This window comes from Oncorhynchus tshawytscha, linkage group LG07, assembly GCF_018296145.1.
Source record: "Oncorhynchus tshawytscha isolate Ot180627B linkage group LG07, Otsh_v2.0, whole genome shotgun sequence".
Classification (NCBI taxonomy): domain Eukaryota; kingdom Metazoa; phylum Chordata; class Actinopteri; order Salmoniformes; family Salmonidae; genus Oncorhynchus; species Oncorhynchus tshawytscha.
Genome location: NC_056435.1, coordinates 70,780,590 through 70,806,104, shown reverse-complemented (window position 1 = coordinate 70,806,104; position 25,515 = coordinate 70,780,590). Strand labels below are relative to the sequence as shown.

Below are 25,515 nucleotides of genomic sequence, written 5' to 3'. Positions count from 1 at the left end.
GCGCGCTCTGTGTGTGTGTGTGTGTGAGATTCAGAACATCTCTAGACTGTTGGTGAAAGTAAATCCAGGGTCTAGAGTTGTATTACCTGCTCTGTCAGCAGGGGGTTATCTCATCCTAACCAAAACAAACATTAAATCCCCTCTTAGTAATCAAATCTCTGACAGGTTAGTGGGGGTGGGATCAGTAGTCATACTCTGAGACACTTCATGAATTACTACCCATAATCGTCAGTAAATGAGCTGAGATTTGATTTACTTTTGTCGCCATCTAGTGGTTGAAATCATTAAGCTAACGCAAGGTGGCGGTAGTCTGCAAACAGCACATGTTTACGTTCCATCCGTCTATGTAGAAGAAGAGTATGACGCATGCGCATGTCACCTCGGACGTGAAATTTGAAAGTTGTTGATATTTTCCGAGTTGGATGATCAATCTTTGAAAACATCAGGTAGGTTTTCTGCAACACTTGTACGAATGAATTTCTAGCTGTTTGTTATGATTATCAGTTTTTTCGTACTGCAGCTTCTATCCACAACTTTCAGTGTTTGCGAGCTAGCCACTAGTTAGCTAACGTTAGCTAGCGACCTAACGGTACTGCCCCAGTATCCAAATATATTTATAGGTTACCCTTCTTGTCTGTGCAGTAGGCAATGTACAGTCTTACCTATGGATCTCGGGTCTATGAAATTGGTTATCAGCCTAATCAATGACACCTACAGAAAACAACTTTGAAGAGTTGTCACAGCTAGTAACATTACTCCCATTTCATGGACCCAAGATCCACAGGGAAGGCTGTACGTTATGATGTAAGTATGGACCCAAGAACCATGGGTAAGGCTGTACATTACGATGTAAGTATGGACCCAAGAACCATGGGTAAATGGGTAAGGCTGTACATTATGATGTAAGTATGGACCCAAGAACCATGGGTAAGGCTGTACATTATGATGTAAGTATGGACCCAAGATCCACAGGGAAGGCTGTACATTACGATGTAAGTATGGACCCAAGATCCATGGGTAGGGTAATTACGGCTATGGACCCAAGATCCACAGGGAAGGCTGTACGTTATGATGTAAGTACGGACCCAAGATCCACAGGGAAGGCTGTACATTATGATGTAAGTATGGACCCAAGAACCATGGGTATGGACCCAAGAACCATGGGTAAATGGCTAAGGCTGTACATTATGATGTAAGTATGGACCCAAGAACCACAGGGTAAGGCTGTACATTATGATGTAAGTATGGACCCAAGAACCATGGGTAAGGCTGTACATTATGATGTAAGTATGGACCCAAGATCCACAGGGAAGGCTGTACGTTATGATGTAAGTACGGACCCAAGATCCACAGGGAAGGCTGTACGTTATGTAAGTATGGACCCAAGATCCACAGGGAAGGCTATACATTACGATGTAAGTATGGACCCAAGATCCACAGGGAAGGCTGTACATTACGATGTAAGTATGGACCCAAGAACCATGGGTAAGGCTGTACATTACGATGTAAGTATGGACCCAAGAACCATGGGTAAGGCTGTACATTATGATGTAAGTATGGACCCAAGAACCATGGGTAAATGGGTAAGGCTGTACATTATGATGTAAGTATGGACCCAAGATCCACAGGGAAGGCTGTACGTTATGATGTAAGTACGGACCCAAGATCCACAGGGAAGGCTGTACGTTATGATGTAAGTATGGACCCAAGAACCATAGGTAAGGCTGTACATTATGATGTAAGTATGGACCCAAGAACCATGGGTAAGGCTGTACATTATGATGTAAGTATGGACCCAAGAACCATGGGTAAGGCTGTACATTATGATGTAAGTATGGACCCAAGAACCATGGGTAAATGGGTAAGGCTGTACATTACGATGTAAGTATGGACCCAAGAACCATGGGTAAATGGGTAAGGCTGTACATTACGATGTAAGTATGGACCCAAGAACCATGGGTAAATGGGTAAGGCTGTACATTACGATGTAAGTATGGACCCACTACAATTCTGAAGTCTAATACATCAACAATCAACAAAACTGATTTGAAAAAACAAAACTTTTTTGGGTAAAATGATTGTCCTTTGTTTAGTTTATATAACAGCATTCCAACCTTGTTTACCATTATCTAGACCAAATATGGCACGATTACACTATCCGTTTGAATCACTTTCAATGGGGGACCTGAAGCCAAAATGCAAATTCCACTATTGCGTCTTATCTTTATTGTGGCTAGCTTCACACAGGTACTTGTCTCTTCTCTAACGCACAGGGCCCGGCTTCCCAATAGCGATATAATTTAGGTTTACGAGTGTTTTTAAATATGCATATTTCCCAAAACCTCCATGGAGAGCGAACGTCGTTGAAGTATGTGTTGATACTGACAGGATGGAAAGAACGACCATGCTTTCTCCATTCAGATGTTACCTTTGCATTAGAATTGTTCCACTATATACTGAGGACGGATCAGCTCCTCGAGAGATACAGTATTATCACCTATGACTGCAAATATTGAGGAGGAGTATTGTAATGCTTATCCTATAATGCACTAAATCACGATTTAGCACATCAACATTTGCACACATGTTACACACCATGAAATATATTGAGACCAAAATTTGACAGTAGCCTATAATTAGCAAAATATAACTCAATACGATTGAAGTATAATAGGCCAAAAGCCTGTACTTTGTGTATCTTTTAATGCAGACATATTTTTAAAAACTGTTCGCTTGTTTGTAACAATTGCAAAGTCATTGGCAACTTAGTATTTGTAGTCAACTTCGTCAGAGAAGAAGAAGCGAAGCGAGAGGTTTCACTCTCACGGCTCGCCAAAATCTGTCCAAAATAAGCACAATGTGTTTCTATGTGCATGGAGTCGAGGAATCAATTATTTTGGAGTCAGCGAAGTCCTGTATGCAATACTTTGAGAAGTTAAATGAGAAGGAAATGCAAACTTTGTGGAAGAATTCAGGTTCAGTAGTGGTAGTACAGGTTCAGTAGTGATAGGACAGGTTCAGTAGTGGTAGGACAGGTTCAGTAGTGGTAGGACAGGTTCAGTAGTGGTAGGACAGGTTCAGTAGTGGTAGGACAGGTTCAGTAGTGATAGGACAGGTTCAGTAGTGGTAGGACAGGTTCAGTAGTGGTAGGACAGGTTCAGTAGTGGTAGGACAGGTTCAGTAGTGGTAGTGGGTTCAGGAGTGGTAGGACAGGTTCAGTAGTGGTAGGACAGGTTCAGTAGTGGTAGGACAGGTTCAGTAGTGGTAGGACAGGTTCAGTAGTGGTAGGACAGGTTTGGTAGTGGTAGGACAGGTTCATTAATGTTTAGCCATCTGAAAGGAACCCAAACCGTTGCTGGCAGCAGTGCAGTTGCATTGTGAATTCACATGAAATGTTATCAATTTTTCTTATCATTAAAAAATTAAGAAATGGCTGTTTAAATGTTAAGAAAATTTGTCACATCCCTAGTCAGGTGAAGTTTGGTCTGAATTGGATGTTTGGTACTATATTGACTAAATATCATCTGAATTCTATAAATTAAAATGGTCAATTTGGATCAGTGAGCTTAATTTAATTTAATTTTCACAAAATAAAGTTTCAGAAATACCAATCTTATTTGTTTCTAACTACAGAAACAATTTCAGAACAATCTAAACAATATCTTGCTGAAATGACATAGAACAAATGTTTTTATTTTTTCACGTACACATCTAATTTTCAATAGTTTCTTATCATCAATGACATATGCCCACCTGTAAAACCATATTAAAACCATATGACCTACCCATTAGAATTGCACAGATTTCTTTTTTTTACGTGACTATTTCCAGTTATGGGTGTTTTTTTTTTCAATAGATCACTGTCCTGATGAGCTACAGGTCTACAGACAGGTGTTGTGGGGTATTTTAAATATGCATCTTTTTACAGCTGTGGTTATTTATTCCGATCAAATGTTCTTTAACTCTACACCCAGACGGCTTTGAACTCTAATAGTGAAAAATATTATTATTTACAATATTGCACTTTGTTTGTTTATCCACTAGGTGGAGCTCTTCCCGTGTGGATATATATATTTTAACTGTTTTATTTAACATTTATTAAACTAGGCAATATTCCCAATATCAAAACTGAAAAATGTTTACAGCAGTGTTACCGTTTCTGAAATAGAGATGATAAGTTAGCTAGCTACTTCATCGTTTGCAGGCAGTTCTCTCCACGTAAGCAATGTTTACTGTAGCTTCCTTATTCAAACAAGTCGAGCACTTGCTATTATTTATCCGAACTTCATCCATATGATTGAAACTGCAGTTAATTTGTACTTTTTTCTTCTACAGGCTCCTTCAACCATGTCGTCCAGATTAGGAGGTAGGTCCTCTCCCATCTCGCCTGTCCTGTTCCTGACGGTAGACGGTGAACCCATGAGATTCTTCCTACGTCCCGGTCCCACCAAGGTTCGACTGCAGCCCGTCATCAAGGCTGGTGGAGGCCTGGTGTGCAGGGCCCAGGAGCCTGGGGCTTTCCTACTGATTGACCCAGAGGAGATGGGGTCCGTTGCGGGTTCGGCAGCCCACTGGTACGTGTCCACCCAGTACATCCGGGACTGCATGGAGAAGAATCAGCAGCTGGAGGTGGAGGATTACCGCTTCAAGCCCGACAACGTGAAGGTAACTTGATATAGAGAAGGGTTCTCCCCAGAATTTATTTAACAAGGTGGGTTCTGTAAATTACAGTGAGCTCCAAAACTATTGGGACAGTGACACATTTTGTGTTGTTTTGGCTCTGTACTCCAGTACGTTCGATGATAAAATTACTGAGGTTAAAGTGCTGACTTATTTGATAGTATTTCCATCCATATTCATAGTCCCCCCCCATTTTAAGGGACCAAAAATATTAGGACAAATTCACTTATATGTCTATTTAAGTAGTCAAAAGTTTAGTATTTGGTCCCATATTCCGAGCACACAATGATTACATCAAGCTGGTGACTCTACAAACTTGTTGGATGCATTTGCAGTTTGTTTTTAAGTTGTGTTTCAAAATAAATTCATTGTAAATAGTGTATTGTGGCATTTCGGAGTCACACACACACAAAAAAAGAATAGAATATGTTTCCAAACACTAATACATTAACGTGGATGCTGCCATAGTTACGGATAGTCCTGAATGGATCGGCGATAATGATGAGTGACAAAGTTACACCAAGGACATGCTAACCTCTCACCATTACAGTAACAGAGTAGGTTAGCATTTTATATCATACCTCCAAGACATGCTAACCTCTCACCATTACAGTAACAGAGTAGGTTAGCATTTTATATCATACCTCCAAGACATGCTAACCTCTCACCATTACAATAACAGAGTAGGTTAGCATTTTATATCATACCTCCAAGACATGCTAACCTCTCACCATTACGATAACAGAGTAGGTTAGCATTTTATATCATACCTCCAAGACATGCTAACATCTCACCATTACAATAACAGAGTAGGTTAGCATTTTATATCATACCTCCAAGACATGCTAACCTCTCACCATTACAATAACAGAGTAGGTTAGCATTTTATATCATACCCCCAAGACATGCTAACCTCCAACCATTACAATAACAGGAGAGGTTAGCATTTTATATCATACCTCCAAGACATGCTAACCTCTCACCATTACAATAACAGGGGAGGTTAGCATTTTATATCATACCTCCAAGACATGCTAACCTCTCACCATTACAATAACAGAGTAGGTTAGCATTTTATATCATACCTCCAAGACATGCTAACCTCTCACCATTACAATAACAGGGGAGGTTAGCATTTTATATCATACCTCCAAGACATGCTAACCTCTCACCATTACAATAACAGAGTAGGTTAGCATTTTATATCATACCTCCAAGACATGCTAACATCTCAACATTACAATAACAGAGTAGGTTAGCATTTTATATCATACCTCCATGACATGCTAACCTCTCACCATTACAATAACAGGGAGGTTAGCATTTTACATCATACCTCCAAGACATGCTAACCTCTCACCATTACAATAACAGGGGAGGTTAGCATTTTATATCATACCTCCAAGACATGCTAACCTCTCACCATTACAATAACAGAGTAGGTTAGCATTTTATATCATACCTCCAAGACATGCTAACATCTCAACATTACAATAACAGAGTAGGTTAGCATTTTATATCATACCTCCAAGACATGCTAACCTCTCACCATTACAATAACAGGGGAGGTTAGCATTTTATATCATACCTCCAAGACATGCTAACCTCTCACCATTAGAATAACAATAAACTCTCTCCCTATGTACAGGCGAACGTCCAGACCAGGTCAGCGAAACAGAGCGTAGGTAGTATCGGACGAATGGGCTACACTCCGGAGGAGGATAAGGCCATTATGACGTACATCTGTGAGCACAAGCGTGAGTCGCATGGGAACAAGGTATGGCAGGAGATGGCGAAGAATGGTCTGACCTGTCACAGCTGGCAGTCGATGAAGGACCGTTACCTTAAACAGCTCGTTAAAAGACAACCTGAGCCTCGGGACGGCAGGGGAAGGAACAAAACTGTCATTACTGCTGCTTCGGAGGAGAAAGGAGGGAACTCGTTTGAGAAAGAGAGAGAGAAAGACATCCCACCACTGACTTCCTCACTTCAGAAAGACTCTCGACAGCCTGATATTATTATGCCGTTGGCCCAAGAGTCAGACGCCTCAAAGACTTCCTCTGAATCCAAACTCCCTCGGGCATCATCATCATCATCATCATCATCAGACACTGGTCTCCAACTCCCACAGAAGTCCCCTCAGAAAGACCAGGCTCGGTGCTGTCCTGAAGGACTGGGAACAGAGGAATCAACTGTGGAACCAGAGAGAGATCCCTCGACCCAGCTAGAACCACCAGCAGACCCTGCCCAGTCTGACACTACAACATCCCAGCTGGTCCCTTCTAAGAGACTCCACCAGCCCTCTCCTCCTGGGGGCAAACACACACATCCCCAGACTGAGGAGGCAGCAGCCACCCCCTCACTTAATAAAAGAGCCAGGTTAAATAGTGGAGCAGTGGTGGTGGTCTTGGAGAAAAGGGATTCAGCTGTTAAGTCAGGTAGGGTTAGGGTTGAACAACTGATAGGACTACACCTCTCTCTAGATCTGTCTGTCTGTCTGTCTGTCTGTCTGTCTGTCTGTCTGTCTGTCTGTCTGTCTGTCTGTCTGTCTGTCTCTGTCTGTCTGTCTGTCTGTCTGTCTGTCTGTCTCTGTCTCTGTCTCTGTCTCTCTCTGTTTCTCTCTGTCTTTGTCTCTCTCTGTTAGTTATAAAATGTATTTTGTTCTTACTTCAGGAGAGAAGGCAACAAGCTCCAACACGACAGAGGGGCAGCTGGGAAAGAAAAAGGCCAACAAGCGGAAACTGGGCATCCTCGAGAGTGCAGTGAGAGAATTCGAGGGGTCAGATGAGGTATGATAATCTGTGACACCTAGGCTAGTTATTACACATGTAGGACCTAGAGTCAGGAAGAACCCTGTAGTCCAATCTGAAATGTGTAGGACCTAGAGTCAGGAAGAACCCTGTAGTCCACTCTGAAATGTTTAGGACCAAGAGTCAGGAAGAACCCTGTCGTCCAATCTCTGATGTTTAGGACCAAGAGTCAGGAAGAACCCTGTCGTCCAATCTCTGATGTTTAGGACCAAGAGTCAGGAAGAACCCTGTCGTCCAATCTCTGATGTTTAGGACCTAGAGTCAGGAAGAACCCTGTAGTCCAAACTCCTCTGTTTAGGACCAAGAGTCAGGAAGAACCCTGTAGTCCACTCGGAAATGTTTAGGACCAAGAGTCAGGAAGAACCCTGTAGTCCACTCTGAAATGTTTAGGACCAAGAGTCAGGAAGAACCCTGTCGTCCAATCTCTGATGTTTAGGACCTAGAGTCAGGAAGAACCCTGGACAGATTGGGAAAACCTCCTGTCCTCACTCATACTGAATACAAAAGCTGACTGTATTTATTGTTTCGCCTATTGAACATGGACCTGTATTAGAATGTCAGTGGTTGTATTCATTTGTGCACAATGTAGCAAAAGGTATTGCAACAGAAAATGAAAACAAACGTTACTGTTGGGTTTGGTTCCTTGTACTGATAGTTGTTTCCTTTTCCTAGTCAGGGAATGAGGATGACGATGATACTCCAGACCTGGCTGAGATTGCTGGCCCTGCACCAGTCCGGGAGACTCAGACACCAGTAGCTGCCACCCAGACAGAGAATAGCTCTGCTCAGATACAGCCCCAGCCTGCTGCCCAAGTGAAGAGCTCAGAGACCCAGCCTGAGGGCCAACTACCTGAGGCCACTAGTCCCGCAATGAGTGGGTCGGCCCCAAATGCACCAACGGTCCCAAATGCACCTGCAACGAGTATCCATGTCCCGAAAGACCCTGCTATCCCGTCCACTTCGACAGTTCCTCACCTGTTCCTGTTTGAGCGTGACTCCCAACAGGTAAGAAGGGGCAGACTCCATTGAGATTTTTCAATAACTTTTTTTTAGCTTCAGTGATGCTGTTTTTATGACACATTGTGTTTTTTGGTTCTTTTCCCTTTTACTGTTTCTTGTTTGCTTTTACTTCTTATTATTTTACTGTAAAATGTACTGTAAAATGTACTGTAAAATTTGTTTTGATACGATTTGAGGCGGAGGAAGAGGAGCCTTCCCAGCCCTTCACCCAACTCCAGCTCCAGGAGGCCAAGCGGCTGGTCCTCAGCCTGATGAGGGAATCCAAACTGGGGCTGGTCGCTGTCACCAAGGCGCTCCTGAAAAACAGTGGAGATGTCTCCGCTGCCCTGAGAGACCCACTGATGATGCCTAACGTAGGTAGGTAGCCCGGTGACTAAGGAGGTGGCGGTAAAGTTGCCCGGTTTGAGTCCCAGACTGGTGAATGGGGGGGAGGGGGAATGAAGGTGAAGGTGATTTGATCTGAAGGGCTGCTGGGTTCAAATCCCCCCCAAAAACATTGAGCAAGGCATGTAACCCATAACATGCGTTCTATCCAGGGGCACTTCACTGCTGTTTGACCCTGTGCTTCTCTTAACTGTGTTTGCTATGTAGGTATGGAGGGGGAGGGGGTGTGTTAATGAACAGAAGACGCATATTGTTCACTGTAACATATGGACACTAAAGTCATATTGTGTTATTGTAGGGAACGGGGTTCAGCAGGGCCCTCAATGGGAACGTCATGACGACCGCCTGCTGCTGTCAGCTGATCCTTCGGAACTCCAGAACAAGTTTGGGGAAGAGGGAGTGGCCAAGAGGATGGCTTTCCTCTATGCAGAGTGACACTGGGGGGGGTTCAATAGTATGCAACATGGTGCGACCTTTAGTTCTGAACAACACGTTTCCACCCCCACCCCCCAAAAAAAAAAGGATACCCACCATTCTTCAGCATTCTTTGAGGTATGATTGCTCCTGTTTGGTCCGTGTGGCCTGATCAATATGGGTCCGACATTACAATTTTAAATCGCAAAATTTCATGCAGCCAGCACACCATAAACAATCATACCTCTGGGCTAACAATAATTACAATGTTGTTTCCTACTGAACGCGTTCCTGTGTTGTATTAACTAAATGGATAAAAACAGGAAGGACTACCTTAGCCCTTGATCATGACTGGCAGTTATATTCTATTATAAAATAAGAGTCCTTGGACGAAGGTGCATTCTGTACGGGAGAGTTTTGTCAAAGAGTTCCGACGCTCGGTCTGAACATTTAACGAGCATCGTTTCGCGGTACGGTTTGGGAAGCATAAGGACTTTATCTTTCATTTAAGCAAGAAGGCTAAATTCATACATACCTTTTATAGGGTTCATACACGGCCGTATCTCCATTTAAGCACTAGTTTAGGGAAAACATACGGAAGACAGAGTGGACTACCTGTGCTAGTTAGTTATCAGCGTCTCCGAACATCTGTGTGTAAATGGAAGATGACAAACGTGTTGTCACTGAAAAATACTGTCGTCTGCAACTGTGTTGAAACCGGTTAAAACGGAGTACAGTGTTTATTTTGTGTATTTTGCATTTGGGAAATTAATTTGATGTGATATGTAAAGTAGAGAACTTTTATTTTTCTATAACCGTACTGCAATTGAGAATCGATTCATGTTTAGTTGGGAGTATTTGGCCATTTTCCAGAGCCACTTCGTCTTTAAATAGAACATGTTAGGTACTTGGACTAAGGAGTAACATTGGGCTCATTATAGTCAGTCCATTATTGGGCTATGAAATGCCATGTCCCATGTAAAGATGGCACATTTTAACTTGTAATATTTTAACTTTTGTAATGTGTCTGTTTGGAATTCAAAATGTGCTATTTTTATATTTTTCAATAGTAAACATGCTACATATGTGAAATATACTGTATGCATATGACGATTTGTGACAATTTGCCATTGTAATAAAATAACTGATGTAATTCGCTTCATAAGTAATCTTAACTTGCTTGATTCCTGTAGCCAATTTAGTGATAATATGCATTTTGAGTAAATTAGTGGGAGATGGGTCATATTGGTTTTGGGTATATGGGTTGCCGAATTAGTACCAGTATTTTAAGAATATTTAGTAGCTTGTGCAAAATATATGACAAATGGCAACAATACTACCTACCACACACAACACACTATATTTGGACCACTATCTACTACCCCGACGGAATATATATCTCATCAGCCCATTCGCGTTCTGCAATGAGATCTATTTTGGACCATCTGGTACTCCGTAACTTCGAATCGCTTGACAATAATAGGATTGTTAAACATTTTAAAAGGGGGGTGGGAGTGATCGTCTGAGTGCAGAACCGCACATTTTTTTTGTCCAAACAAGCATAATTGATATTTAAATTAACGTTTTTAAAAAATTTTTTTTTTTTTGGGAGGTCTTTTGAGTTCTTGAAAGGGAACCGGGTAAGTGTTCAAACCAGACAGTTTACTTAGCAGCTAACGCGAGCAAGCCAATGATGGCTGTGACTGCCCGTGTAACCAAGGGTTGGTCGTGTACTGCAAATGCCTGCAAATATAACCGAGAACAAGATCGTTAAATAATCATAGGCTAAAGTACTTGATCAGTGCCGTAGTCAGTCACTCCATTTGAAGTGTTTGGGTATTCACATAGCTACTGTAGCTCGTTTATTTGATTGAGATGTGAGTGTTATTTTTTTGTTGTTGTTGTACACAACCGCACAATCCTTAGCAACTAGCTAGCAAGCTAACGTTGTTTTGCAACCCTGGATACAACACCTGGCTAACTTAGCAACTAGGTACAATAACTTTAATGTGCGGGTAGTGAATGTGTAATCTATTTGCACTACGGTCGTGATTTGGTTAGCTTAGCTATAAAAGTCATTTTTAGTTTAGCTACCTGTTCACGTTGCACCAGGCAGTTACTTAGCTTGGCTCATTGGCTAGCTAACGTTATCAAGCTAACTAGTTAGCAACAGTAGCCTCTCTTCAGGCTGAAAGGTGCTTGCCTTGCGAGTTAGCAAGCTAAGGTTAATGAACGTTACTGGTATTGTCTTGTACAGTGTGTCTGCCTACGCCCTATTCTGCTCTTACACACCTGCTGTGTACGTACGCGTTGTATACACTCCAAGACACAATTGTATTGCATTGTAGTACAGGTTAACAGGAAACGTTACTGCTCTCAATTCCACATACGTAGCTACCGAGTTAATAATATAACAAAATGTGTCAACTCCATTCCATGCAAAGCTATAGCATTGGTAATACGATGTTAACTAACTTAGAGTAGAGCAAATGTTTAGTCAGTGTCACCCAACCCAGGCGTAGTTCCCAGCAGCTCCTCTTTATGAGAGCATTATTTATGCATGCAGTATGTACGAACCAAATGCCACCCTATTCCCTATAACAGTGCACTCCCTTTTGCCCATAGCCCCGACGTCCGTAGTGCAATATAAAGGGAGTAGGGTGCCGTTTGAGACGCACAATGTATGTTTTTCTCAGTATGTGACAAGGTGGTTCATTATGAGTGTGGTGGTCTTTTCCTAGCCGTGCATGGGTCAACGTCGGCAGGTAAACCCATCTCCTGACCAACCCACTGAGGCAGAATGAGTTCTAAGGGGGGAGGAAGCACAGCTCTGACCCGACGAAACTACAGACTGGCCTCCGACACAGACAAGCCCAAAGTCACAGGTGAGGAGATGGGGGAGCAGGAATGAGTGGCGAGAGGACAAGGGAGGGAGAGATGGCTGGGCAAAAGTCAAGTCAGGTGAGGAGTGGAACAGATGGAGGAAAAATTAAGTTTTTAAACGAGAGGAGAGGAGGGATTGGTGGATAGATGGACAGTGAAAGGACAGACAGTAGCCTGGTCCCAGATCTGTTTTTGTTGTCATGCCAACTCCTATGGTCATTGTTTTCACGTGAATATGACCATTGGAGTTGACAAGACAGCTGATCAGATACTGTTCTGGAACCAGCCTAGTAGACCTCCATCTTGTTCTCACATTCTTTCCCCATTGGACTTGGTCTCTGTCTTTCTCAGGTACTGTTAGAACACTGAGTGGCTCTATTATACATCAACATATTCTGTCTTGTTTATTGTGGTCGGCACCATTTTCAACAGGTCAAATTCCTGGTACATTTACTTGGAGGATAAAGGTTATTCTGTCCTCTGTCTCTCTCTCTCTGTCTCTCTCTCTCTGTCTCTCTCTCTGTCTCTCTGTCTCTGTCTCTCTGTCTCTCTGTCTCTCTCTCTGTCTCTCTCTCTCTCTCTCTCTGTGTCTCTCTCTCTCTCAGGTCTTGTGAATGAGAAATTACTGAGTGACTACCTACACCATGTATTTCCTGCCTCTCACCTTCCACGCCCCCCACTGGCTTCCCTCAGGTATCTGTCTGACTCTTGTCTACAACTCTTTGGTTCAACCAATGTCTACTACTCTCAGAGGGGAGGTTTCCCCGGACACAGATCAAGCCTAGTCTTGGACTAAAAAGCTATTTAAATGGAAATTCCGACTTGAGCATTCTTTTTTAGTCTTGGGTTAGGCTTAACCTGTGTCTGGGAAACTGTCCCTCGTAGTGTGTTTACGCTTTTGGTTGTGATGCGTGGGGCATAGAAATAAAATCTATGGTGTCTATGATTCTATTTCTCTCTCTGTGTGTGTAAGGAAATACGCTACATCAACAGATGCTATTCAGTGTTTATTTCTCTATGACCTTAGATTTCAGTGATCCTGCAATGTCTCTTAATAACAAACCATATTACCACACCATGTGGCATGGTGCCCTTCCTGGCTGCAATCTCAGTCTGTGTCTCAAATGACACCCAGCCTATTCCCTAGGTAGTGCACTCCTTTTGACCGTGGGCTCTGGGGCCATATCTCAGCGTAGGAGTGCTGTTCTAGGATCAGGTACCCCCCTCCTGTCCGTGTGATATAATTAGTTGTGATCTACAGGGTTTTCTTTCTGCATCAAAAAGGGGAGGTGGACGTGGCAATGAACACTTTCAGCCGGTCAGTGTGGCTGAACTAGAGAATTTAAGGCCCTTATTTTGGTGGCATAAAATAAATGTTTGCATTTTTATGCCAGTTTTCTGATATGTTAAGACATTTCTCCGTGGAGAAAATTGAAATTTTCTTCAATTCTATGCATTTTGCCATGGCTTTTGCTCAAACATAATAACAAAATCAATATTTCCGTGCGTCCTCCAAAACAACCCAACCAAGCTGCACTGCTTCTTTGACACAATACTCACTTAACCCGGAAGCCAGTCACACCAATGTGTCGGAGGAAACACCGGGCAACCGTGTCAGCGTGTACTGCGCCCGGCCCGCCACAGGAGTCACTAGAGCGCGATGGGACAAGGACATCCCTGCCTGCCAAGCCCTCCCCTAACCCAGACGACGCTGGACCAATTGTGTGCCTCCCCCATGGGTCTCCCGGTTGCGGCCGGCTGCGACAGAGCCTGGACTCGGACCCAGAATCTCTAGTGGCACAGCTAGCACAGCGATGCAGTGTCTTAGACCACTGCGCCACTCGGGAGGCCCACCTAGGTCAAATTCTCCATACTTTTTTTTTTTTAGTTGTTTAAGTTTACACACTGAAGTGTTTTTTTCCATCCTGAAAATGTATAATACAATTATTATTTTAACTGTTCGGATAAAGGCGACCCGATTTAAAACGCTTTATGCGGCCCGCCTAAGGATTTCAATGGTAGAAAAAAAATCCCTGCTCTAAAAGGCAAAACTGATCTTAAATCAGCACTACTACTTAGAGACACTTGATACTTCTGGCCCCAGGTCACTGCGTAGGGATTAGAGTGACATTTGTGATGTGACTCCAGTCCTTTTCCAGTTTGCTGTCAAAGCAGCCTAGTGGTGCTATGTGTTAGGATGAAGCAACAGGTTTAGATGTTGAAAGTAATGTTGACGTGTGTGACATCATAGAGGCATGGAGCAACTGATCCACGTCTCCACCGAACTTCAAATAGTATTCCTTTTCTTTTCAAGTCTTAGTTTTTAAAATTTTTATAACCTTGTTGAATTGAGTTTAACCTGGCGCAATGGAGCTAATGGAAATGGTCCCAAGAGTGCGAACCTCGGCTACCCCGTTCCATCAGGCTATCAAGCGAAAGCAACCGCTTCCAAGTAAAAAAAAAAAAAAAAAAAATTGGGGTAAAAACAGATACAGTTTGAACCCATGTGTCCCCATTCCCCACTAGTCCAGGGGGCTCAGTGTCGGGTTCCTTCCCCCCCCCCCACGCCGCGGCTCTATAGATAGGGTATGAAGACAGACCAGGAGGAAAGATGAACTGCCTCTAACACTACTTGTTGATGAGGATACGTTGGGATGGCTTTTTTGGATCTTGTTCTCTGGATCTCCTTTTGCCAAGTGTCCCTCGTAATTCCTGCATAGATAAAGGTTAAATAAGATAATGTCACGAATTCAATAAGAGAGAAGCTGTGAAATGGACAGCTGAATACAAAGTGAAGGGAGGGCCAGAACATAATGTTTGGGAACGATTTGGTGAAGTGGTAAAAGAGATTGATTGTGTGATTATTGTGAAGGTGCAAGATGGGGACTTATCTTTTATTTATTTAATTTAACCAGGCAAGTCGGTTAAGAAACAAATTCTTATTTTTAATGACGGCCTAGGAACTGTGGGTTAACTGCCTGTTCAGGGGCAGAACGACAGATTTGTACAGGACCAAACAGCTGACCTGCGAATCACTAGTCACCAGCATGACTGTGTGCTTACTAAGTTTATAGTGTTTTAAATTAGGACAACTTTTTTTTCACAGATTACTTGACATGTGAAAATATTACCATCAAACCCTTGACTAGTTGAATCAGGTGTGCCAGTTCAGGGCTACGATAACACTGAAACATCTGGGGGTGTCTCTGTGGAAAGGTTTCACTAACACTTTTATAGAACGACCTACAGTAAGTAAGTACTAATATTGTCAACGAAACGTGTCAGAAATGCACTTTTGAAACGATCTAAGCTGTCTTCCGGAACCTTCCTTTACAAATAAAATAAGTACATTCAACCACAAACCGATAAAACAACTATAAACCACTATCAGGCCAAGTTAGGGGTGAATGTTGTCTGATGGTTGTTTTTCCATTCTTAGGAAACCTCTGGGCTTCCAGGACCTGGGTGCTCATCTGGAGAGGCTGCTAACTGAGGGAGAGCCTACTGAGGACACCAGAGGTGTATACACACACACACACACACACTATTCTACTGAGGACACCAGAGGTGTACACACACACACACACACACACACACTGCACACTCTATTCTACTGAGGACACCAGAGGTGTATACATACACACACACACACACACACTATTCTACTGAGGACACCAGAGGTGTACACACACACACACACACCAGAGGTCTATTCTACTGAGGACACCAGAGGTGTACAAACACACACACACACACTATTCTACTGAGGACACCAGAGGTGTACACACACACACACACACTCTATTCTACTGAGGACACCAGAGGTGTACACACACACACTCTATTCTACTGAGGACACCAGAGGTGTACACACACACACACACACACACACACTCTATTCTACTGAGGACACCAGAGGTGTACACACACACACACTCTATTCTACTGAGGACACCAGAGGTGTACAAACACACACACACACTATTCTACTGAGGACACCAGAGGTGTACACACACACACTCTATTCTACTGAGGACACCAGAGGTGTACACACACACACACACACTATTCTACTGAGGACACCAGAGGTGTACAAACACACACACACACTATTCTACTGAGGACACCAGAGGTGTACACACACACACTCTATTCTACTGAGGACACCAGAGGTGTACACACACAAAACACACACACACACACACACACTATTCTACTGCTCTATTCTACTGAGGACACCAGAGGTGTACACACACACACACACTATTCTACTGAGGACACCAGAGGTGTACAAACACTGACACACACACACACTGACACACACACTATTCTACTGAGGACACCAGAGGTGTACACACACTACACACAGAGGTGTACTCTATTCTACTGAGGACACCAGAGGTGTACACACACACACTCTATTCTACTGAGGACACCAGAGGTAAACACACACACACACACTATTCTACTGAGGACACCAGAGGTGTACACACACACACTCTATTCTACTGAGGACACCAGACCCATATGTTCATAAAGCTATCAGTTTGTGTTTATGGTGTAAAGACTATTGTCCTCTCCACCCTAGCCGGTGGCATTTATTTATGAAGTAATTAGTTATTGGATTGCAATTAAATATATTTTAGATTTTTCAAAGTAGCCACCATTTGCCTTAATGACAGCTTTGCATTCTCTCAACCAGCTTCACTTGGAACGCTTTTCCAACAGTCTTGAAGTAGTTCCCACATATTCTGAGCACTTGTTGGCTGCTTGTCCTTCACTCTGCAGTCCAATTCATCCCAAACCATCTCAATTGGGTTGAGGTCAGGTGATTGTGGAGGCCAGGTCATCTGATGCAGCACTCCATCACTCTCCTTCTTGGTCAAATAGCCCTTACACAGCCTGGAGGTGTGTTGGGTCATTGTCCTGTTGAAAAACAAACGATAGTCCCACTAAGCGCAAACCAGATGGGATGGCGTATCACTGCAGAATGATGTGGTAGCCATGCTGGTTAAGTGTGCCTTGAATTCTGAATAAATCACAGACAGTGTCACCAACAACGCACCATCACACCTCCTCCTCCATGCTTCATGGAGGGAACCATCGTTGCGGAGATAATCTGTTCACCTACTCTGTGTCTCACAAAGACACAGCGGTTGGAACCAAAAATCTCAAATTTAGACTCCTCAGACCAAACGACAGCTCGTGTTTCTTGGCCCAAGCAAGTCTCTTCTTCTTATTGGTGTTCTTTAGTAGTGGTTTCTTTTCAGCAATTTGACCATGAAGGCCTGATTCACGCAGTCTCCTCTGCACTGTTGATGTTGAGATGTGTTTGTTACTTGATCTCTGTGAGGTGCTATCTGTGGTGCTGTTAATTGCCAATTTTTAAGGCTGTAAATGAATGAATTCATCCTCTGCAGTAGATGTAACTCTGGGTCTTCCTTTCTTGTGGCGGTCCTCATGAGACCCGGTTTCATCATAGCGCTGGATGGTTTTTGCGACTGCTCTTGAAGAAACTTTGAAAGTTTTTTTAAATGTTCTTCATTAACTGACCTTCATGTCTGAAAGTAATGATGGACTGTTGTTTCTCTTTGCTTATTTGAGCTGTTCTTGTCATTATATGGACTTGGTCTTTTACCAAATAGTGCTATCTTCCGTATACCAACCCTACCTTGTCACAACGCAACTGCTTGGCTCAAACGCATTAATAAGGAAAGAAATTCCGCAAATACATTTAAAAAAAGACACCTGTTAATTGAAATGCATTCCAGGTGACTACCTCATGAAGCTGGTTGAGAGAATGCCAAGTGTGCAAAGCTGTCATCCATGCAAAGGGTGGCTACTTTGAATAATCTAAAATATGTTTTGATTAGATTTGGTGTCTTCACTATTATTCTACAATGTAGAAAATAGTAAAAAAAAGAAAAAAAAAAGAATAACCCTTGAATGAGTAGATGTGTCAGAACTTTTGACTGGTGCTTTACATGGCCCTCACCAAACTGATACTAGAACCTGTCCTCGTCCTCCAGATCAGCCAGTGGATGGTTGTCTAGGTCCTCTGACCGTGGTCCTGGATCACACCAGTGGCTTCGAGGGCCTCCTGTTTGTGGATGATGATCTGCTGGGGGTGAGAAACATAGCATTGGGGTTGGGCTCAGTGGGTAGAGCGTGGCGCTTGCAACGCCAGGGTTATGGGTTCCTGAAATCCCACAGGGGGGGACCATTATGAAAATGTATGCTCTCAAGATGTAAGTTGCTCTGGATAAGAGTGTCTGCTAAATGATAAAATGGTTAGATTTACTAGAATTTTAGAATAAATTTCCTAGAATTTTGGAATACGTTTACTAGAATTTTAGAATACGTTTACTAGAATTTTAGAATACATTCTAAGAATCAACTCGAAGTGATCTAGAATCATTTTTATGTTGTACCTAAACATCTGTTTCTGATTTCTCCCCCCCCCCCCTCATATGTTGTCATTGTTTTTTATTTTTTTCCCAGGTCATAGGTCATAGCAATTTCAGTTCCATTAGAGCTACTACCTGTGTATACAGAGGTAAATGCTTCAGAATCAAGACAATTCTACACTCTCTTATTTTCACTGAATGTACAGATCTTAATATTTTTTAAAAAATCAGACAAATTTCATGTTGGTACAGAAGCATGTCTAACGTTGACTACTGTACCATGGATTCCAGGGAAATGGGCGTACGAGGTGCTGATCTCGTCACAGGGCCTGATGCAGATAGGATGGTGCACTCTGAACTGCAGGTTCAACCAGGAGGTAAGATCATTCTTAGAACCAGAAACGTATGCTGAGGCACTGATAGGGTGGTGCACTGTGACAACCTGGAGGTACAGGTTGATTTGTGACAACCTGTGACAAATCAATTCTCTGGCAACAGGTTTGGTGGAGATTCCTGCAGTCAGCATGCCAATTGCACGCTTCTACTTGCAACATCGGTGGCATTGTGTGACACAACTGCACATTTTATAGTGGCCTTTTATTGTCCCCAGCACAAGGCGCACCTGCGTAATGATCATGCTTCAGTTTCTTGATATGTCACAACTGTCAGGTGGATGAATTTATATGGGCAAAGGAGAAATGCTCACTAACAGGGATGTAAACAAATGTTTGCACAAACTGAGCAAAATGAGCTTTTTGTGCATATTGAACATTTCTGGGCTCTATTTCAGGTCATGAAACATGGGACCAACACTTTTGATATTTTGTGTCCAACATATGTTTTGTCTTTCATCGGGAGGGTGTGTATAGCACAGGAGGTTGGTGGCACCTTAGCTGGGGAGGAGGGAATGGAATCAAACACGTTGTTCCATGAGTTTGTTGTCATTCCATTCGCTCTGTTCCAACCATTCTTATGAGCCGTCCTCCACTGGTGTACAGTGGTACTGCAATGTGTGTTTTCTCTCTTTTATCAGGAAGGTGTGGGTGACACTCCAGACTCGTACGCTTACGATGGAAACCGAGTCAGGAAGTGGAACGTAACGACCACGAACTATGGCAAGGTGAGAAGATCACAATGGGTCATCGCTTTTATTATGGGGTCGTGTGCTAGCTAATGTAGCACATGTTTCTTGTTTTGTAGTCATGGGCCGCTGGAGACATAGTGAGCTGTTTGATAGACCTTGATGAGGGAACCATCACATTCTGTCTGTAAGTTATCACTGTTTTCTAATCACATTAATTGTGATTTTTTTTTTTTTCCTGCTCGTTTGTTTGAATTTTTTACCTGCTCGTTTACCGTATTCTCATGGTTTGATATATTGTAATGTTCATTTCTTTTGTAAAATGGATATTAAAGTAGCTTTTATTCTCTTCTCTTCAATTCCCTCTCTCAGGAATGGCCAGTCACTGGGCACAGCGTTCAGTAACATTAAGATGGGTCCAGGTGTGGCCTATTTCCCTGCTATCAGCCTGTCCTTTAAAGAGTCCGTGGCGTTCAACTTCGGCAGTCGCCCCCTCAGATACCCTGTAGAGGGCTACCTGCCCCTCCAGAACCCTCCAACTGCAGACCTGCTCAGGGCTCACAAACTGCTAGGTTATATCAAGACAGTCCTGTCTACCACCTTAGACACACAGGTAACATTGAAGGGGGTTATCTTGGATTCAAACATCTACAAAGCGGTCAATTTGATCTTTTATTGTTCAACAGCAGGTTCTAGAGTGCTCAATTCTGCTTCATCGTGCAGGGTATTCACCAAATGCGATAGTATGAGTACTATGTAAGTGAATACTGTTTTAAAATGGTAATTTATTAATATATCTTACGATACATTTGTGTCTAAATATGTTTCAGAAATCCCTGGTTAGAGGTTTACCTGCTTATTTTCCTAACTCCGGGAATCCAATAACCGGGATTTTTTTAAAAATAAACCATTTACTTTTACATTTATTGTTTGGCCATCATATGTGGACCTTTCTCTCCCCTTTGTCTGTTCCCAACAGGAGGAGAAGGTGCTGGAGAAAGACAGTGCCTGCTGGAGCCTACATGGAGAACCCACCACCCTAGTGACTCTGGCACACATCTTTAACTACTTTGCCCCACTTATGGTGAGTGAAGAGTCGTTGAACTTGTCTACTTTTCAATCAACTTGATTTATAAAGCCCTTCTTAGATCAGCTGATATATCAAGGTGCTGTACAGAAACCCAGCCTAAAACCCCAAACAGCAAGCAATGCAGGTGTAGAAGCACGGTGGCTAGGAAAAACTCCCTAGAAAGGCCAAAACCTAGGAAGAAACCTAGAGAGGAACCAGGCTATGAAGGGTGGCCAGTCCTCTTCTGGCTGTGCCGGGTGGAGATTATAACAGAACATGGCCAAGATGTTCAAATGTTCATAGATGACCAACAGGGTCAAATAATAATAATCACAGTGGCTGTCTAGGGTGCAACAGGTCAGCACCTCAGGAGTAAACGTCAGTTGGCTTTTCATAGCCGATCATTGAGAGTATCTCTACCGCTCCTGCTGTCTCTAGAGTTGAAAACAGCAGGTCTGGGACAATGTAGCACCTCCGGTGAATGGGTCAGGGTTCCATAGCCGCAGGCAGAACAGTTGAAACTGGAGCAGCAGCACGACCAGGTGGACTGGGGACAGCAAGGAGTCATCAGGCCAGGGGGGAGGGGGAGACTTAAATTCGACGATACCCCGGACAGGGTCAAACAAACTTTGCCAAAGCACAGCCTCCACACCACTATTCAACCACCAACTTACTATCCTGAGACAAGGCCGAGTATAACCCACGAAGATCTCCCCCACGTCACGAACTCAAGGGGGTGCGCCAAACCGGACAGGAAGATCATGTCAGTGACTCAACCCACTCAAGTGACGCACCCCTCCTAGGGACGGCATGGAAGAGCACCAGTAAGCCAGTGACTCAGCCCCCGTAATAGATTTAGAGACAGAGAATCCCAGTGGAAAGAGGGGAACTGACCAGGCAGAGACAGCAAAGGCTGTTCGTTGCTCCAGTGCCTTTCCATTCACCTTCATATTCCTGGGTGAGACTACACTCAATCATATGACCTACTGAAGAGATGAGTCTTCAATGAAGACTTAAAGTTTGAGACTGAGCCTGCGTCTCTCACATGGATAGGCAGAACATTTCATAAAAATGGAGCTCTATAGGAGAAAGCCCTGCCTCCAGCTGTTTGCTTAGAAATTCTAGGGCCAATAAGGAGGCCTGCGTCTTGTGACCGTAGCGTACGTGTAGGTATGTACGGCAGGACCAAATCAGAGAGATAGGTAGGAGCAAGTCCATGTAATGCTTTGTAGGTTAGCATTAAAACCTTGAAATAAGCTCTAGCCTTAACAGGAACCAGTAATATGATCACATGTTTTGGTTCTAGTTAAGATAGCCGTATTTAGCACTAACTGAAGTGTATTTAGTGCTTTATCCGGATAGCCGGAAAGTAGAGCATTGCAGTAGTCTAACCTAGAAGTAACAAAAGCATGGATTAATTTTTCAGCTTCATTTTTGGACAGAAAGTTTCAGGTATTTGCAGTGTTACGTAGATGGAAAAAAAGTTGTCCTTGGAACAGTCTTGATATGTTTGTCAAAAGAGAGATCAGGGTCCAGAGTAACGCCGGGGTCTTTCAGTTTTTATTTGAGACGACTGTACAACCAAGATTAATTGTCAGATTCAACAGAAGATCTCTTTGTTTCTTGGGACTTAGAACAAGCATCTCTGTTTTGTCTGAGTTTAAAAGTAAAACATTTGCCGCCATCCACTTCCTTATGTCTGAAACACAGGCTTCTAGGAAGGGTAATTTTGGGGCTTCACCATGTTTCATTGAAATGTACAACTGTTTGTCGGCCGCATAGCAGTGAAAGTTAACATTATGTTTCCGAATGACATCACCAAGAGGTCAAATATATTGTGAAAACAATAGTGGTCCTAAAACGGAACCTTGAGGAACACCGGAATTTACAGAAGACAAACCATCCACAGAGACAAACTGATATCTTTCCGACATAAGATCTAAACCATGCCAGAACTTGTCCGTGCAGACTATTTTGGGTTTCCAGTCTCTCCCCCAAAAAACGTGGTGATCGATGGCATCAAAAGCAGCACTAAGGTTTTAGAGCACGAGGACCGATGCAGAGCATTGGTCTGATGCCATTAAAAGGTCATATACCACCTTCACGAGTGTAGCCTCAGTGCTAAGATGGGGACTAAAACCAGACTGAAGTGTTTTGTTTACATGGTTTGTCTTCAGGAAGGCAGTCAGTTTTTTTCCCAAAAATGTTGAGAGGAATGGGAGATTCGATAGAGACCGATAGTTTTAAAAATATTTTCTGTGTCAAGGTTTGGCTTTTTCAAGAGAGGCTTTATTACTGTCACTTTTAGTGAGTTTAGTACACATCCGGTAGATAGAACCGTTTTATTATATTCCACATAGGAAGGCCAAGCACAGGAAGCAGTTCTTTCAGTAGTTGGAATAGGTTCCAGTATGCAGCTTGACGGTTTAGAGAGTGATTATTTTCATCAATGTGTCAAGAGATACAGTGGGGCAAAAAAGTATTTAGTCAGCCACCAATTGTGCAAGTTCTCCCACTTAAAAATATGAGAGAGGCCTGTAATGTTCATCATAGGTACACTTCAACTATGATAGACGAAATGAGAAAAAAAAAATCCAGAAAATCACATTGTAGGATTTTTAATGAATTTATGGTGGAAAATAATGGTGGATGGTGGAAAATAAGTATTTGGTCACCTACAAACAAGCAAGATTTCTGGCTCTCACAAACCTGTAACTTCTTCTTTAAGAGGCTCCTCTGTCCTCCACTCGTTACCTGTATTAATGGCACCTGTTTGAACTTGTTATCAGTATAAAAGACACCTGTCCACAACCTCAAACAGTCACACTCCAAACTCCACTATTGCCAAGACCAAAGAGCTGTCACAGGACACCAGAAAGAAAATTGTAGACCTGCACCAGGCTATGAATATTGAAGTCACCCCTCCAGCTAGGATGGAGTCTGTCACTCCTCAGCAGGCCAGGTTTGGTCCTGTTTGTGGGTGAGTCCCAGAAAGAGGGCCAATTATCTCCAAATAATTATCCAATCTCTTGGGAGGGGCAGAAAACACTTTTCAACCAGCAATTGAGTTGTGAGACTCTGCTGTAGAGCTCATCACTCCCCCTAACTGCGAGGGGGCCAGAGACAATTTTTCGATGCCGACACATGGTTCTATTTGATTTACACGCTGAAGCTATGTTGCACTTGTTTGACCTCTGACTGTTTCATCCTAACATCGTTGGTGCCGACATGGACAATATCCCTATACTCTCTACACTCGCCAGTGTTGTACTCCAATATGAATATGTATTGTTTACAGCCCCCCATTTTTTTGGAGGGGGTCCGGTGTCATCCCCGGGAGAATGTTCATTACTGAGAAGCTCAGATTATATTTTAAAGAGACATTCCACTCAAATTACTGAAAATATAATTATACTGACACCATCTAAAATATAATTTCCACCTCCAGAAATGAGCCCAATAATGTATTGTAATTTTGTATTATGTTATCATATTCGACCATGCACTACTTCTCATAGAGTTCAGTGTGTCAAATCGGAGGGCCTGTTGTCCGGACCTCTGGCAGTCTCTATTGGGGTGCCACAGGGTTCAATCCTCGGGCCGACTCTCTTCTCTGTTTATATCAATGTCGTCGCTCTTGATGCTGGTGACTCTCTGATCCACCTCTACGTAGATGACACCATTCTGTATACTTCTGGCCCTTCTTTGGACACTGTGTTAACAACCATCCAGACAAGCTTCAATGCCATACAACTCTCCTTCCGTGGCCTCCAACTGCTCTTAAATACAAGTAAAACTAAATGCATGCTCTTCAACCGATTGCTGCCCGCCCGTCCAGCATCACTACTCTGGACGGTTCTGATTTAGAATATGTGGACAACTACAAATATCTAGGTGTCTGGTTAGACTGTAAACTCTCCTTCCAGACTCACATTAAGCATCTCCAATCCAATATGAAATCTAGAATCGGCTTCCTATTTCGCAATAAAACATCCTTCACTCATGCTGCCAAACATACCCTCGTAAAACTGACTATCCTACCAATCCTTGACTTCGGGGATGTCATTTACAAAATAGCCTCTGACACTCTACTCAGCAAATTGGATGCAGTCTATCACAGTGCCATCTGTTTTGTCACCAAAGCCCCATATACTACCCACCACTGCGACCTGTATGCTCTTGTTGGGTAAAGCCCCGCCTTATCTCAGCTCACTGGTCACCATAGCAGCACCCACCCGTAGCACGCGCTCCAGTAGGTATATTTCACTGGTCATCCACAAAGCTAATTCTTCTTTTGGCCACCTTTCCTTCCAGTTCTCTGCTGCCAATGAATGGAACGACCTTCAAAAATCACTGAAGATGGAGACTCATATCTCCCTCACTAACTTTAAGCACCAGCCGACAGAGCAGCTCACAGATCAATGTACCTGTCTGTTTATAGCCCATCTGTAAATAGCCCATCCAACTACCTCATCCCCATACTGTTATTTATTTGATTTATTTTGCACCTTTGCACCCCCAGTATCTCTACTTGAACATCCATCATCTGCACATCTATCACTCCAGTGTTTAATTGCTAAATTGTAATTACTTTGCCACTATGGCCTATTTATTGCCTTACCTCCCTTATCCTACCTCATTTGCACACACTGTATATAGACTTTTTCTCTTGTATTATTGACTATGTTTTTTATTCCTGTGTGACTCTGTTTTTGTTGCACTGCATTGCTTTATCTTGGCCAGGTCGCAGTTGTAAATGAGAACTTG

At 43.0% G+C, this 25,515-nt stretch overlaps 2 protein-coding genes across 3 annotated transcripts in view; both read left to right on the top strand.

Annotated features, from left to right (window-relative positions):
• The first annotated feature begins 360 nt into the window (after positions 1-360).
• LOC112255088 (telomeric repeat binding factor 2, interacting protein) lies at positions 361-9,400 on the top strand. The gene is made up of 7 exons (XM_024428148.2): positions 361-446; positions 4,336-4,665; positions 6,329-7,118; positions 7,354-7,469; positions 8,163-8,495; positions 8,687-8,867; positions 9,193-9,400. Exons 2-7 carry the CDS (start codon positions 4,348-4,350, stop codon positions 9,327-9,329), a joined length of 1,875 nt encoding a protein of 624 aa, XP_024283916.2. The 5' UTR covers positions 361-446; positions 4,336-4,347; the 3' UTR covers positions 9,330-9,400.
• A 1,361-nt stretch (positions 9,401-10,761) lies between these two features.
• Positions 10,762-25,515, top strand: part of LOC112255369 (E3 ubiquitin-protein ligase RNF123) — a 266,952-nt gene continuing 252,198 nt past the window's right edge. The window contains exons 1-11 of one of the 2 annotated variants that reach the window (XM_042324870.1): positions 10,762-10,948; positions 12,050-12,193; positions 12,797-12,884; positions 15,631-15,710; positions 18,221-18,318; positions 18,693-18,747; positions 18,890-18,975; positions 19,632-19,718; positions 19,799-19,866; positions 20,052-20,292; positions 20,659-20,763. In XM_042324870.1, coding sequence (XP_042180804.1) covers positions 12,109-12,193; positions 12,797-12,884; positions 15,631-15,710; positions 18,221-18,318; positions 18,693-18,747; positions 18,890-18,975; positions 19,632-19,718; positions 19,799-19,866; positions 20,052-20,292; positions 20,659-20,763 — 993 coding nt within the window. In that variant the 5' untranslated portion in view covers positions 10,762-10,948; positions 12,050-12,108. Of the gene's footprint in view, positions 10,949-11,009; positions 11,186-12,049; positions 12,194-12,796; positions 12,885-15,630; positions 15,711-18,220; positions 18,319-18,692; positions 18,748-18,889; positions 18,976-19,631; positions 19,719-19,798; positions 19,867-20,051; positions 20,293-20,658; positions 20,764-25,515 lie in introns of those variants that run through there. The other variant, XM_042324871.1, reaches the window with a different exon arrangement.

Excerpts from the sequence above, each read along its gene's own strand:
- LOC112255088 (XM_024428148.2), top strand. The coding sequence starts at position 4,348 with ATGTCGTCCAGATTAGGAGGTAGGTCCTCTCCCATCTCGCCTGTCCTG. Across the intron at positions 4,666-6,328 it reads TCAAGCCCGACAACGTGAAG|GCGAACGTCCAGACCAGGTC; the intron begins GTAACTTGATAT and ends CCCTATGTACAG. Across the intron at positions 7,470-8,162 it reads AATTCGAGGGGTCAGATGAG|TCAGGGAATGAGGATGACGA; the intron begins GTATGATAATCT and ends TCCTTTTCCTAG.